Source organism: Orcinus orca, chromosome 1 (genome assembly GCF_937001465.1).
Source record: "Orcinus orca chromosome 1, mOrcOrc1.1, whole genome shotgun sequence".
Lineage (NCBI taxonomy): Eukaryota > Metazoa > Chordata > Mammalia > Artiodactyla > Delphinidae > Orcinus > Orcinus orca.
Window position 1 is genome coordinate 103,182,866 of NC_064559.1, and position 16,336 is coordinate 103,199,201.

Below are 16,336 nucleotides of genomic sequence, written 5' to 3' on the forward strand. Positions count from 1 at the left end.
AACAGATATAACAAGGTTTTATTTAGCTTATATTACACCTAGGTACAATAAAAGTATTACACTTAATGTTGATGACTCTAAAAACATGTCTGTATTAATTAGATCAACAAACTTAAAACATCAATACCAGATATTAATTTAATACTGAATATTTCCCAGTTCACATGAACCTGAAATTCATTTAGCTTAATTTCTCTTGTATTTAGAATTGTTTGATTTGTGCTTACTTTTTTTTAAATTTAATTTAATTTTTTTTTTTATACATCAGGTTCTTATTAGTTATCCATTTTATACATATTAGGGTATATATGTCAATCCCAATCTCCCAGTTCATCCCACCACCACCTCTCCACCCCTGCCACTCTTCCACCTTGGTATCCATACGTTTGTTCTCTACATCTGTGTCTCAATTTCTGCCCTGCAAACCAGTTAATCTGTACCATTTTTCTAGGTTCCACATATATGTGTTAATATATGATATTTATTTTTCTCTTTATGACTTACTTCACTCTGTATGACAGTCCCTAGATCCATCCACATCTCTACAAATAACCCAATTTCATTCCTTTTTATGGCAGAGTAATATTCCATTGTATATATGTACCACATCTTTATCCACTTGTCTGTCAGTGGGCATTTAGGTTGCTTCCATGTCCTGGCTATTGTAAATAGTGCTGCAATGAACATTGGGGTGCATGTGTCTTTTTGAATTACGGTTTTCTCTGGGTATATGCCCAGTAGTGGGATTGCTGTGTCATTTGGTAATTCTATTTTTAGTTTTTTAAGGAACCTCCATACTGTTCTCCATAGTGGCTGTATCAATTTACATTCCCACCAACCGTGCAAGAGAATTCCCTTGTCTCCACACCCTCTCCAGCATTTGCTGTTTCTAGATTTTCTGATGATGCCCATTCTAACTGGTGTGAGGTGATACCTCATTGTAGTTTGGATTTGCATTTCTCTAATAATTAGTGATGTTGAGGAGCTTTTCATGTGCTTCTTGGCCATCTGTATGTCTTCTTTGGAGAAATGTCTTTAGGTCTTCTGCCCATTTCTTGATTGGGTTGTTTTTTTAATTTTGAGCTGCATGAGCTGTTTATATATTTTAGATATTAATCCTTTGTCTGTTGATTCATTTGCAAATATTTCTCCCATTCCGAGGGTTGTCTTTTCGTCTTGTTTGTGGTTTCCTTTGCTGTGCAAAAACTTTTAAATTTCATTAGATCCCATTTGTTTATCTTTGTTTTTATTTCCATTATTCTAGGAGGTGGATAAAAAAAGATCTTGCCGTGATTTATGTCAAAGTGTTCTTCCTACGCTTTCCTCTAAGAGTTTTATAGTGTCCGGTCTTACATTTAGGTCTCTAATCCATTCTGAGTTTACTTCTGTGTATGGTGTTAGGGAGTGTTCTAATTTCATTCTTTTACATGTAGCTATCCAGTTTTCCCAGCACCACTTATTAAACACACTGTCTTTTCTCCATTGTATATCCTTGCCTCATTTGTCATAGATTAGTTGACCATAGGTGCATGGGTTTATCTCTGGGCTTTCTATCCTGTTCCATTGATCTATATTTCTGTTTTTGTGCTAGTACCATATTGTCTTGATTACTATAGCTTTGTAGTATAGTCTGAAGTCAGGGAGTCTGATTCCTCCAGCTCCATTTTTTTCCCTCAAGACTGCTTTGGCCATTTGGGGTCTTTTGTGTCTCCATACAAAATTTAAGATTTTTTGTTCTAGTTCTGTAAAAAATGCCATTGGTAGTTTGATAGGGATTGCATTGAATCTGCAGATTGCTTTGGGTAGTATAGTCATTTTCACAATATTGATTCTTCCAATCCAAGAACATGGTATATCTCTCCATCTGTTTGTATCATCTTTAATTTCTTTCATCAGTGTCTTTTCTGCATACAGGTCTTTTGTCTCCCTTGGTAGGTTTATTCCTAGGTATTTTATTCTTTTTGTTGCAGTGGTAAATGGGAGTGTTTCCTTAATTTCTCTTTCAGATTTTTCATCATTAGTGTATAGGAATGCAAGACATTTCTGTGCATTAATTTTTTATTCTGCAACTTTACCAAATTCATTGATTAGCTCTAGTAGTTTTCTGGTGGCATCTTTAGGATTCTCTATGTATAGTATCATGTCATCTGCAAACAGTGACAGTTTTACTTCTTCTTTTCCAGTTTGTATTCCTTTTATTTCTTTTTCTTCTCTGATTGCCGTGACTAGGACTTCCAAAACTATGTTGAATAATAGTGGTGAGAGTGGACATCCTTGTCTTGTTTCTGATCTTAGAGGAAATGCTTTCAGTTTTTCACCATTGAGAATGATGTTTGCTGTGGGTTTGTCATATATGGCCTTTATTATGTTGAGGTAGGTTCCCTCTATGCCCACTTTCTGGAGAGTTTTTTCCTAAATGGTGTTGAATTTTGTCAAAAGCTTTTTCTGCCTCTATTGAGATGATCATATGGTTTTTATTCTTCAGTTTGTTAATATGGTGTATCACATTTATTGATTTGCATATATTGAAGAATCCTTGCATCCCTGGGATAAATCCCACTTGATCATGGTGTATGATCCTTTTAATGTGTTGTTGGATTCTGTTTGCTACTATTTTGTTGAGGATTTTTCCATCTATATTCATCAGTGATATTGGTCTGTAATTTTTTTTCTTTGTAGTATCTTTGTCTGGTTCTGGTATCAGGGTGATGGTGGCCTCATAGAATGAGTTTAGGAGTGTTCCTTCCTCTGCAGTTTTTTGGAAGAGTTTGAGAAGGATTGTTACCTCTTCTCTAAATGTTTGATAGAATTCACCTGTGAAGCCATCTGGTCCTGGACTTTTGTTTGTTGGAAGATTTTTAATCACAGTTTCATTACTTGTGATTGGTCTGTTCATATTTTCTATTTCTTCCTGGTTCAGTCTTGGAAGGTTATACCTAAGAATTTGTCCATTTCTTCCACATTGTCCACTTTATTGGCATAGAGTTGTTTGTAGTAGTCTCTTAGGATGCTTTGTATTTCTGCAGTGTCTGTTGTAACTTCTCCTTTTTCATTTCTAATTTTATTGATTTGAGTCCCCTCCCTCTTTTTCTTGATGAGTCTGGCTAATGGTTTATCAATTTTGTTTATCTTCTCAAAGAACCAGCTTTTAGTTTTATTGATCTTTGCTATTGTTTTCTTTGTTTCTATTTCATTTATTTCTGCTCTGATCTTTATGATTTCTTTCCTTCTACTAACTTTGGGTATTGTTTGTTCTTCTTTCTATAGTTCTTTTTGGTGTAAGATTAGATTGTTTATTTGAGATGTTTGTTGTTTCTTGTGGTAGGATTGTATTGTTATAAACTTCCCTCTTAGAACTGCTTTTGCTGCATCCCATAGGTTTTGGATCATCGTGTTTTCATTGTCATTTGTCTCTAGGTATCTTTGATTTCTTCAGTGATCTCTTGGTTATTTAGTAAAGTATTGTTTAGCCTCCATGTGTTTGTGTTTTTTATGTTTTTATCCCTGTAATTGATTTCTAATCTCATAGCGTTGTGGTCAGAAAAGATGCTTGATATGATTTCAGTTTTCTTAAATTTACTGAGGCTTGATTTGTGACCCAAGATGTGATCTCTCCTGGAGAATGTTCCGTGCACACTTGAGAAGAAAGTGTAATCTGTTTTTGGATGGAAGTCCTATAAATATCAATTAAATCTATGTGGTCTATTGTGTCATTTAGAGCTTGTGTTTCCTTATTAATTTTCTGTCTGGAAGATCTGTCCATTGATGTAAGTGAGGTGTTAAAGTCCCCCACTATTATTGTGTTACTGTCGATTTCCTCTTTTATAGCTGTTAGCAGTTGCCTTATGTATTGAGGTGCCCCTATGTTGGGTGCATATATAATTGTTATATCTTCTTCTTGGTTTGATCCCTTGATCATGATGTAGTGCCCTTCCTTGTCTCTTGTAACATTCTTTATTTTAAAGTCTATTTTATCTGATATGAGTATTGCTACTCCAGCTTTCTTTTGATTTCCATTTGCATGAAATATCTTTTTCCATCCCCTCACTTTCAGTCTGTATGTGTTCCAAGGTCTGAAGTGGGTCTCTTATAGACAGCGTGTATATGGGTCTTGTTTTTGTATCCATTCAGCGAGCCTGTGTCTTTTGGTTGGAGCATTTAATCCATTCACATTTAAGGTAATTATCGATATGTATGTTCCTGTTACCATTTTCTTAATTGTTTTGGGTTTGTTTTTGTGGGTCCTTTTCTTGTCTTGTGTTTCCCACTTAAGAGAAGTTCCTTTAGCATTTGTTGTAGAGCTGGTTTGGTGGTGCTGAATTCTTTTAGCTTTTGTTTTGTCTGTAAGCTTTTGATTTCTCCATCGAATCTGAATGAGATCCTTGCCAGATAGAGTAATCTTGGTTGTCAGTTCTTCCCTTTCATCACTTTAAATATGTCATGCCACTCCCTTCTGGCTTGTAGAGTTTCTGCTGAGAAATCAGCTGTTAATCTTATGGGAGTTCCCTTGTATGTTATTTGTCATTTTTCCCTTGCTGCTTTCAATAATTTTTCTTTGTTTTTAATTTTTGCCAATTTGATTACTATGTGTCTCGGCATGTTTCTCCTTGGGTTTATTCTGTATGGGACTCTCTGCACTTCCTGGACTTGGGTGGCTATTTCCTTTCCCATGTTAGGGAAGTTTTTGACTATAATCTGTTCAAATATTTTCTTGGGTCCTTTCTCTCTCTGTTCTCCTTCTGTGACCCCTATAATGCGAATGTTGTTGCGTTTAATGTTGTCCCAGAGGTCTCTTAGGCTGTCTTCATTTCTTTTCATTCTTTTTTCTTTATTCTGCAGCAGTGAATTCCACCATTCTGTCTTCCAGGTCACTTATCCGTTCTTCTGCCTCAGTTATTCTGCTATTGATTCCTTCTAGTGTAGTTTTCATTTCAGTTATTGTATTGTTTATCTTTGTTTGTTTGTTCTTTAATTCTTCTAGGTCTTTGTCAAACATTTTTTGCATCTTCTTGATCTTTGCCTCCATTCTTTTTCCAAGGTCCTGGATCATCTTCACTATCATTATTCTGAATTCTTTTTCTGGAAGGTTGCCTATCTCCGCTTCATTTAGTTGTTTTTCTGGGGTTTTATCTTGTTCCTTCATCTGGTTCATAGCCCTCTGCCTTTTCATCTTGTCTATCTTTCTGTGAATGTCAGTGCTTACTTTTTCTTAAGCCAGTTAAGTAGAGGTCATTTACAAATTAACCTCAGCAGCATTATCCAAAGGGACACACATACTGAGACATACATATATCTAGAGAGACACAACGAGAGATCTATATAGCTTCATTTTCTAAACTTAGTCATGAATCAGATATCAAAATGTAAAACTCACTAGTTTATAACTAACAGTTGGAATAAGAAAGAATTTTAAAGGCTTTGTTCCCTGTATTTTCCTCAGACTCAGGACTTAGAGCTGGTCTATATAAGATCATTGTTCCTGAGAGCCCTAGTTTCAAGGCACAGGGAGAGAAAATCAAGTTCTCCTAGTAGGACTTGTTCCTCAGGGTCAGAATTCTGAAGAGATATGTTTCTGTTTTTTGAGGTTCTTTTTTTCCTTCAAGCTAGCTTTCTCTACTAGTTGGGAATTAAATGGGGGTTGGTTAACCTTCGACTGGCATTGTGTACTTAACTGGCACAATTGAAGGTTCATAATTTTCATAGATACCCCCTTTTCTTTCTTTTTAATGGTTTTAAAAAGTTGGTCTGATATAGTTTCAAGTAATTAATTGTTGGTTTCCTGAAAAGAAGTTACTCTATCATTTCCTCTTTTAGAAGCTTCTAGATACCAATCAAAGTAACCATTCCATTCAGTCTGTTTGATCTCATGACTGGCTTTTTTCTAACTGTGTGTGCAAAAGTATTAATTTTAAAATATCAAAAGAACCCCAATTTGGTCATTTTAGGTTGAGATCTCCTTTGGTATATTTCCCCAATTAAGTAGGTATTTGCAAATATGAGTTTTGTACATACATAAACCTGCCTGGAGTGTTAGTCAGAGGCTGGCTTTCTGATGCCCCTTGTTTCTGTGTTAGAGAGGCTCTATCTCCCATTTTAAGTTGAATTTGACAGGGATAAAATTTACTAGTGAAATTGTGTGGTGGGCCAGTGTGCTGCTTGTGAGCTTAGCTCCTCTAGGCATCACCCCGGAGTTGTTTCAGCCCTCTTAACATGTCTCAGTTTCTCCCTTCAGTGGTCTAATGCCACCGCGGGTGCTCAGATCACTGAATGGCCAATTCTTATGCATGCCCCTGGATGAGGAAGCCTTTTAATTAATGAGTAGGTTTCCCTATGGGATCACTGCATGGCATGAGGACCCTGCCTCCACCACTCCCGTAAATTTCTCAGGCGACTGAGAAAGCCAGAACAGGCTGGGAGGATTCTTGTGCCCTTTCTTCGGAGCAAAGCTCTCATGTAATATCTTCACTTTTATCTTGACAAATTCTATTAAGGCAGCTGAACTGAGGAAAAGCATCAGATCGGCCTCTTACCTAACTACTCAGTGCAGACCACTCAGTCTCCTACAACTGAGCAAACCCTGGTATCTTTCAACCAGCTCCCCCTCCACAGTATCTTTCACCTGGGTGAGTATTCCCTGGTATCTTTCAACCGAGCCTCCCCCAGTATCTTTCAACTGGGTGGATATTTCCCTGGTATCTTTTAACCAGGGCCCCCACCCCATATCTTTCAACTGGGAGGAGGCAGGTACTTGCTACTCTACCAAATAAAACTCAGGATCATCAACCAACACGGGAGATCTGAGAACCAGGAGAGACTTACCCAAATTCATCTGGACTCTCCAAGGAGGCAGATGGGTGTAAGGGGCCTCTGCTGGTACCAAGGCTCCAGTTCCTCGTACAGTTTAGGCGAAGGAGAGAAGTCCACTCTGGGTCCCTTCGTGGTTGCCATAAAACTGTCAACTTGAAAAAAAAATGCACAACGTGAGAGTTGCGAGTTAAGTTCTATTTGGGGCAAAATGAGGACTGCAACCCAGGAGACAGCATTTCAGATAGCTCTGAAAAACTGCTCCAAAGAGATAGGGGAGGATGATCAGTATATATGTGATTTTGGTGGAGGGGGAATGCATGCAGTCGAGCAAGTCTCTAGTGAAGGTTACTGCTAGTCACAAGGAGCAGACGTCACCGTGAAGGATTTTAGTGCTTTTCTAGATATGAGGAGATACAAGAATTGGGCTCATAAAATTGGCTCCTGAAAATATCTAACTATCTGAAGACCTTTTCTGCCAGTTTTTCCCAGAGCACAGGATGCCTCATTTCTGCTCTCCACGCTGAACTCCTTTCAGGGGGTGTTGAAAATCAGCAGCTGCAGCAGCACATGATTTAATCCTTGCAGAGGTAGATGGCAAGTGCCAATGGAAAATACCAGTTCATAGTTGACATTTCATAAGGGCAGAGATTTTTGTATGTTTTATTCCCCACTATATCTCCAGTGCTTAGAACAGTACCTGATACATAGTAAGTGCCTTATACATATTTGTAGGACGAAGAAAGATAAGAAGGAAGGGAAGAAACACACACCAGGGAACCTGCTTAAGATGCTCTACTTGGTTTTTTTTTTTACCTAAAATCTCTTCCCTCCTGTAGTGAACACTCTAGTGATGAGAGACAAACCACTAAAAAACAAAAACAAGTAGGTCAGATGGTGATACATGTTGTGAAAAAACTAAATGCACTTTAATAACAACAAAAAAAAGGAGATCCCTCATATAGGAATTGGGAGGAACAGTGGACTGTCTTCTTTTCTGCCCGTTGCTTTCTTTAAAAAAGAAAAAAGAAAAACCAGAAGTTTTTTAGCACATATACCTCATGTATACCTGGGAGATGCCCAGGGAAAAGTGAGTAACTCCCCGAGGTAGCCTAAGCCACCAGTTTATTTTTTGTTATTAATTAATTAGTTAATTAATTTACTTTTGGCTGCGTTGTGTCTTTGTTGCTCACGCAGCCTTTCTCTAGTTGCAGCGAGCAGGGGCTACACTTCGTTGCAGTGCATGGGCTTCTCATTGCAGTGGCTTCTCTTGTTGTAGAGCACAGGCTCTAGTCACACGGGCTTCAGTAGTTGTGGCATTCAGGCTCTGTAGTTGTGGCTTGCAGTCTTAGTTGCTCCATGGCATGTGGGATCTTCCCAGACCAGGGCTCAAACCTGTGTCCCCTGCATTGGCAGGTGGATTCTTAACCACTGTACCACCAGGAAGTCCTAAACCACCAGTTTAAATACCATCTTCAGCTAAAGACAAAAGGAGGGTGTTGGGGGTAGGGGGTGTTGTGAGGAGATTACCAAGAAAAGATGTAAGTTGCTGCTTTCTCCATTGAAAAGATTCTCTTGTGATTTAGAGTTGTTCTTCTCTTCCCGGTACTGAGAGGGAGACACCCATACAAATGGAGATTTCCTTTATAAATGTAAATTTTCCTTGCAAAAGGTTAACCTCAGTTGTTTTGGAATAGAAAACGGTTTGGGAGCTACAACTATAGTCTTAACCTTTCTCTGTCTTCTCTTGCTTTCTATTTTAAACCTTACAGCCAGTCATCTAGACTTAATTTGAACCCCTCCAATCATGGAGTACTTGGGACTGCAGTGCTTTTTTCATTTTGGACAGCTCTAACTATATTGAACTATAATCTCTCTTGTACTTTCATCCATTCAGTTAGTTCTACCATCTAGGAACACACAGAAAAAGTATAATCCTTTCATTTGGCATCATTTTATATGGATTAGAATATATCAATATATATTGGAATTTAGGAATCACATCTATGTATATCACTCCTGTGTACCTGCCAATTCTCATTGCCAGGCCAATCTTCTCTGTTGTTTTCTGGCTTTTTTCCCAGAGGGTATTTCAGTCTCCTTCACATTCCTAGTTGCTTTTCCCAGGACATGTTCCAGTTTCTCAGATCCTTAGTATATGTTTCCCAGAACTAAGATTGAAACTCAAATTATGGTCTTTCCATGCAGAGTAAGACATTAGCACTAAGTAGGTAGCCACGTCACACTGTTGACTGACAGTCAGCTAACACCCTGTGTCTTTCATTTGAATTGTCTCCCTTCTTCTGCACCTATGTGGCTGACTTACTGAGCCTAACTGAAGAACTTTATATATATACCTAATATATATACATTCTTCATTTTTAGAGTCAGCCTGTAAAGACTTTTTGCTTTCTTATTCACAACGCCCCTTATATATTCATTCAACAACTATCTGTTGAGTATCTGTGCTGTGCAAAGTGTTGTATTCCTGAAACAAGCCTGAGTACATACATAGGGTTCCTGACTGCATGAAGCTTATACAGATATTTCTTATTTTACTGATTGTCTTTTAATCATCTAAACATACCTTTAGTAGGCGTTTGGGGATTGTGATGTTTGGAGGGTTTTTTCTTTGTTTTTTTCTTTTGGCCACGCCACGCAGCTTGCGGGATCTTAGTTCTGTGACCAGGGATGGAACGCGTGCCCCCTGCATTGGGAGCACAGAGCCCTAACCACTGGACCGCCAGGGAACTCCCATGATGTTTTTTTGTTTGTTTTGTTAATTTTATTTACTTATTTATTTATTTTTGGCTGTGTTGGGTCTTTGTTGCTGCATGCGGGCTTTCTCTAGTTGCTGCGAGCAGGGGCTACTCTTCTTTGCAGTGCACGGGCTTCTCATTGCAGTGGCTTCTCTCATTGTGGAGCATGGGCTCTAGGAGCACAGGCTTCAGTAGTTGCGGCACGTGGGCTCAGTAGTTGTGGCTCACGGATTCTAGAGCACAGGCTCAGTAGTTGTGGCACACGAGTTTAGTTGCTCCGCAACATGTGGGATCTTCCCGGACCAGGGATCGAACCCGTGTTCCCTGCATTGGCAGGCGGATTCTCAACCACTGTGCCACCGGGGAAGCCCAATGTTTGTTTTTTTTTTTTTTTTTTTTAATGACCTCAAGTAGGCCCTTAACATTGCCTGACAATCATATTTCATTGTTCCCTCGTCTACTCACTCTCCTGCTCTCCTAGATGACTATTTCCTACCTTCTTTTTCTCAAGCCTCACTCTCAGCTGACCTTGCCTCCTGTTTCACGGAAAACAAAAGCAATCAGAAGAGAATTTCCAAGCAACCCCTACCTCATTTACCCTCTTCCCTGCGTCTGTGCCTGATGTTCTGCCTTTTCCTGTTATGAATGAACTGACCATACTCTTATGAGAGGCCAAGCCTTCTATTGGTGCACTGTATTCTATCCCTTTGGCCTACTTAAGGATACCCCTCTCTGCTAGATCTTTCTCATCAGTGTACAGACATGCCACAACTGGGTTTCTCTCTCCCTGGTCTCTCTTAAACCTCTCCAAGCAGACTCTCACTCCCACCACTCCATCAAAACTACTGTCACCAGTGACCTTCATGTTCCTAACCAATGACCTTGCTCAGCTTCTGGCACAGCTGATAACTCCTTTCTCCTTGAACTTGGCTGCCAGGACACCACAGTCTTCTACTTCACTGGTTCTTCCTCTTTAGTTTCTTTTGCCAGTTCCTCCTTGTCCTCAAACAATGTTAGGGCACCCCATGTCTCAATCCTTAGCACTCCTTGCTTCCCTAAACTCTGTTGGTAATCTCATGCAGTCACACGCCTTTAGAGGCCATCCAAAAGCTGACAACTTAACTAATTTCATGGTTGAAATATAGTGAGTGGGTTCAAATTCTGGTTCTACAACTTAAAGCTGTGTGACCTTGAGCAAGTTACTTTACCTTTTTTTGCCTCAGTTTCCTCATGGTATTTGCTGAATACTTCAATATTTGCTGAAGAAATGAATGAAACAGGGGCTTCCCTGGTGACGCAGTGGTTGGGAATCCGCCTGCTGGTGCAGGGGATGGGTTCAGTCCCTGGTCCAGGAAGATCCCACATGCCACAGAGCAACTAGGCCCTTGCGCCACAACTGCTGAAGCTCACATGCTCTAGGACCCTCAAACCACAACTACTGAGCCCAAGCACCACAACTACTGAGCCCATGTGCTGCAGTTACTGAAGCCCACGCACCTAGAGCCCATGCCCTGCAACAAGAGCAGCCACCGAAATGAGAAATCCACACACCTCAACAAAGAGTAGCCCCTGCTCACCACAACTAGAAAAAGCCCGTGCAGCAATGAAGACCCAACACAGCCAAAGAAATGAATGAAACAAAAATAAAACTACCTTAACCAAGAAAAATGGTAGAGTTCATAAGTTTCTTTATAGAACCACCAATATAGAGAGAAATAAGAATTAACTCTGTTTTACAAATGAAGGGGGAAATTAGTAATTTGTGTTACTAATTCCATTCTAACTATTTATCATATCACAAAATTAATTGAATGTCCTTAACCCAGTGCAATCTGGCTTCCACTCTAATAGCTCTACTGAAATTTCTTCACTTAAGCCACTAGCGACCTAATTGCCGTATTTTGTGAGCATTTTTCAGCCCTTACTGTGCTGGACCTAACTGTTAATCTCATTCTCCTTGAAATGTTTTGTCTCTTGGCTTTCACAAATCTCTGACCAATTTTCCCTTTCTCCTTCTACCCACTCCTTAAATGTCAGTAGTTTCCAGGGTTCAGTTCCCACATGTTTCTGCTCATCCCTTCTCCAACCTAACTATCGTCTCTTGTCGGAAACTTGACCCTCTCAGAAGAGGGGGGAGTTTGAGGTCCTCCTTGCTACCCATACTTGCTTTCAAATTATTATTTCCCCTCCTTCTTAGAAAACCCCCATTCCTTTTGAGGTTTATACCATCTCACTTTTTCCGACTTTATCACCCTCAACTTCCCCTTCTTGTAGCTATCATCTACCAACCTTTCCCTGTATGTTGAGTATTTCAGCACCTGGTTAACTGTTTTCCTCTCTACCCAACTCTATTCACCATTCTCAGCAACCCACCATCCACACCATGGCTCCTCAGTTTATTTACCTTCTCATCACCTATGACCTTTCTTTTGCACAGCCCCAGCAATGCACTCCTGAGGACATCGTGAGCCTTATCATCTTCAGAAAGTGCACAACCTCGAAATCCACACATTTAGACATCCTTTTTCTGACCACAACCTTTTTCCTTCCAGCTTACTTGTTCAAAGTCCCCGCAGAAAAAATTCTTTGGCCTCATTAATACCTTCAGTTCATTGAGTCCTCTACTTTCTCATTGTCCCCATAGCCTTCTTTTATCTGAACTTCTGTAGCGTACTTATCTAGGAAAACCCCAGCCCTGGATGAATCTAAACATCTGCCATCTCTTATTTGCACAGGCCCTCACGTAGCTGAACATAACTGGAGAAAATCACCCCACAAGCAGAAAAGTTGGGTGATTGTGATTTTATAGTGTTTCAGTGATCTTCTCACTCATCTTTCTTATCCCTCTCCTTTCGTCCAGCTAGCAGAGTGATTCAAAATTCAGATCTGATCATGTTACTCCTCTGCTACCTTCAGTGTTATCCCATGTCTTAAAAGATCAGTTCCTCTCAGATTTTAACATGGATATGAAGCACCTGGTAATCTTGTTAAAATGTAGGTTCAGCTTCAGTAGGTCAGGGGTAGAGCCCAATATTCTGCATTTCTAACAGACTTCCCCACCATCTTTATTTTTCCCATTTTTATGAGGTAACCTCAAGGTTTAGTAATCTAAACCAGAAATTTTGAACTCCTAGCTAAAACATTAGAAGGGTTTGATGCCTATCTTATCCTGAAGTCCCAGAGTGTTAGAGTTGGAACAGATCTTATAGGTCATTTAGGTTTATCTCCTCACTGTATGGATAAAGTATGGAGAAGGGAGCAAATTCTAGGCCAAAGCTAAGTCATGAAAAATTTCCCAACTTCCAAAACAAGGTTCTTTTCTACTGTACCACAAGACTGATTCTCAATTTTAAGTTTCTTTGTCTGGCCTTCCAAATCATTCAGTTTCTCAACCACTGCTAGAGCGCATATAGTATGTGCCTATCTGTCAGTTGTTGAGCACACAAAGTCCAAGAGACAGGGTGCCTGCCCCCAGATGCTCAAGGCCTAAATAATACCCTCCCTTGTCCTCCCCACTTCTCCCAGATCTTCTCATCTCATATCCTTTTCCAAGTTTGTAAATGTAAATTTGGTATCAATAAAAGAATCACCGTTATACATGGCAAATCATGATGAGCTGTGAAAGAAAGCTAAGAGTTTGGGGAATTAAATCTTAAAATGGGTATTAAAGGACAAACATGCCCTTCCCTCAGCAGTAGCTTTCAGTCTTTATTTTGAAGTTACCTACATTTTGACTCACAACCCAGAACACACAACTTGTGCACAGTTGTATAATTGAAAAAAAACATATCTAAATGAGCACACTAGTACTTATCCAGGATATATGTGAAGCATTCATTGTCTTTTTAAAGTCTGCCTACAACCCACTAATTTGATTTCATGAGCCCTAATGGTTCTAACCCTGAGTTGGAGACTCAGGAGTCATAATCACATTGAATACTGGGCTGACCTGCCTCTGTTTCTGATTCAGTATGATAACTATCTTCTGCTCAGGCTAAACTCACGTCTGCAAGGAAAACCTCTCTACTGTTACATTACTCATTTTCTTTAAATCTCATTTAAATCACACTTATTCTAAGAAGGCTTTCTGTCTATACCTTATTATTTTATTCCATATACCCTTTGTATTTATGTACTATATTTCATGATTGCCATGTGTTAGTACTTTGTTTTGATTTCATTTATTTTTACTATGTTCCCAGTTAGACTAATTCCACTGGAGCAAAGATCCTGTATTCTGTTTCTTTGGGACCCTTCCAGCCCCTTCAGTTTTGCACCTGGTTGGCATTTTAATCAATCATCCATTGACCTGTGATTCTTGCAGGGTACAGATATTTGTCTCTGTCATGGTATTTTTCTCATACCTGTTTCTCATGTGCCCATCCACTTCATTTGCTTACAGACTCAAAGCTTGTGAAAGAACAACTGTCCCAGGCCCAGCTCTTCACCAGAGGCTATGAAGATGGCCTGGGCTTTGAATATGTGATATTCTATAATGATGATGAGAAAAGGACAGTTTGCTTGTTTCAAGGAGGTCCTTATCTGCAAGGGGTACCTGGGTAAGAATTATAGCCTAGAAATGTGGATCTAAGAGGTTGTTATCTTATAGTATCGCCCTGTATCCATGGACTACAATGAAGACATTAAAGTGGTAATGTAGATGTATATTTATTGACATGGATAGATGTTTACTGTAAATTATTAAATGACAGAAGCATAGGACATAGGGCAAAAGAGTATAATTTTAGAGAGTATCATTAACATGTTAATATTGGTTTGTCACTAGATAGCCTTATAATTTTTAATTTCTTTTTCTTCTGTTTATCTTCATTTCCTAAATTTTTAAACAATGATGTGTATAGTTAGTTTAATAAAAACATAATATAAATTTTCTAAATTGGATTTTAGCTTTTTGCTTGCTTGTGACCTGGTTATCATTAGGTTCTGGCTTTGTTACAAATACTACAGTGTTATGCTATGAACAAAATGAAGGTGAGAACATGGATATAATTTGACATTCAGTACATTGAACATGAATTAAGTGGAACTTTCAGAAGTAGATTATATGGGAGGCTTGGATAATTTTTCTCTCTTAAGGGCCTGTTTTCAGAACTTGTGAACACATTTCTCTTTTCCTCTTGTAACTAGATTTCTTCATGGAGGTGCCATTGCAACAATGATTGATGCTACTGTTGGTATGTGTGCAGCTATACCTGGGGGAATTGTCATGACTGCCAATCTCAACATCAATTTTAAAAGGTAAAGTCATGGGTATTCTTTGCTTCTTAGATGTCGTAAGTCAGGTTCCCCAGCAGCAGACCCTGAGAAAAGGATTTCTATGCAAGAAAGGAAGTACTCCCAGAGGAAACTATCTAGGGTGTAGGAGAAGAAGGACAAGGAAGGGGAAGAAGCCACCCAAGGTTAGGCGCTCAGTCCTGCAAAGGGTAGCTTCAGCCTGATCATGTAAGGAACTCTGGAGTGAAATGTGTGCCTCAGTATTTTCCCTACCTCAGGCAAGGGAGCTGGAGTCCTCATATTCTCTCACACGTTCATCATAGGATAAGGGCTATCCTGGGGACTATAAATTCCCAGGTACTTCTTGCTCACTGTGTTTGAGCAAAGCAGGCTGTAAGAAAAATATCCAAAAAACAAAGGTGAAAAAAGAATTGAAGGGGATCTGAGTGAAGCACCAACATCCACTACATAACAAAACGTAAGTTTTACATAACTTCGCACAAAGAAGTAAAAGGGCAGCAAGAAAAGTTTGGTATCCATCAAAAACAAAGCTCAGCATGAGCTTATTTAATTCTTCAATTATGCAGCTATATCTCTAAGTCAAATAGTATGGATACTGGCATAGGCACAGAGAAAGAGAGCAATTGGGCAGAACAGAGTTTAAGAACAGAGTTCAATAGAGATCTCCAAATGAGGTTCTGTGGGTTATTATTTCACACAGTAGGAAGCATGTAGGAACATCTCCATTTTATACCCGAGAGTTGTATGGCTTATGTGGCAGTCATCAGGGAGCCATGCTTCATAGATTGTGGGTTTACTTATTGAATATTTTAAGTAATACTTAGCCAGGCATATCCTACTCAGAGCTACTATCCTACTCTATAGAAAAGGACTCTTCCCCCTAGCAAATATCATTAGTTTATTTCAGGGGTCATCACAGCTTTTTCTATAAATGTTTTATGCTTTGCAGGCCATACAGTTTCCGGCACAACTAGTCAACTCGCCACTGTAGCACAAAAGCAGCCACAGACAATATATAAATAAATGGGTATAGCTGTGTTCCAGTAAAATTTTATTTACAAAACAGGCAGCTGGCCAGTGAAACATAGTTTGCCAACTCCTGGTCTATTTACCTGCAGGCCCACTGAGAAAAAATTAGACAGTGTCACTTGCCTCCTTTTTTTCCCCAGGAGTGTTTCTCTTTGCTCCCCACCACACACACACACACACACACACACACACACACACACACACACACAAAGTGAATAAATTGGAGGCCAGATGCTTTAACTTCCTCCTCCCCAGCTGCCAATATTAGTAACTTCAAAATAAAAATGACTTAAGATAGAAATTTATCATGTGAAAGAAATCTAGTATGGTAGCTCCCTGGTTCCTAGAGATGCAGGTTCTTTGTAGCTCATTTTTTACAGTCCAGAGTGACAGCAAGAGCCATCATCACATGTCCTACACAGCAGGATTGAGGAAGGGGGGGAAGAGCTGTCTTCTCTCTTTCAAAGAGACTTCCTGGAAGTACTACA

The 16,336-nt window shown here is 39.4% G+C and overlaps 1 protein-coding gene and 1 long non-coding RNA gene across 3 annotated transcripts in view; one reads left to right on the forward strand and one right to left on the reverse strand.

Moving 5' to 3' along the window:
* The window catches only part of THEM4 (thioesterase superfamily member 4), a 39,448-nt gene that overhangs the window by 13,221 nt on the left and 9,891 nt on the right, over window positions 1–16,336 (forward strand). For both annotated transcript variants that reach the window (XR_004479711.2, XM_033415500.2), the window contains exons 3-4: window positions 13,966–14,122; window positions 14,712–14,822. Coding sequence is in view for 1 of the 2 variants with exons in the window: in XM_033415500.2 (XP_033271391.1) it covers window positions 13,966–14,122; window positions 14,712–14,822 (268 nt within the window). In the remaining variant the exon portion in view is untranslated. The remainder of the gene's footprint in view (window positions 1–13,965; window positions 14,123–14,711; window positions 14,823–16,336) is intronic.
* Window positions 2,943–16,336, reverse strand: part of LOC117198519 (uncharacterized) — a 57,264-nt gene continuing 43,870 nt past the window's right edge. Inside the window, exons 2-3 of the long non-coding RNA XR_007471543.1 lie at window positions 6,820–6,959; window positions 2,943–5,293 (exon numbers count right to left, since the gene is read on the reverse strand). This is a non-coding gene — a long non-coding RNA (uncharacterized LOC117198519). The remainder of the gene's footprint in view (window positions 5,294–6,819; window positions 6,960–16,336) is intronic.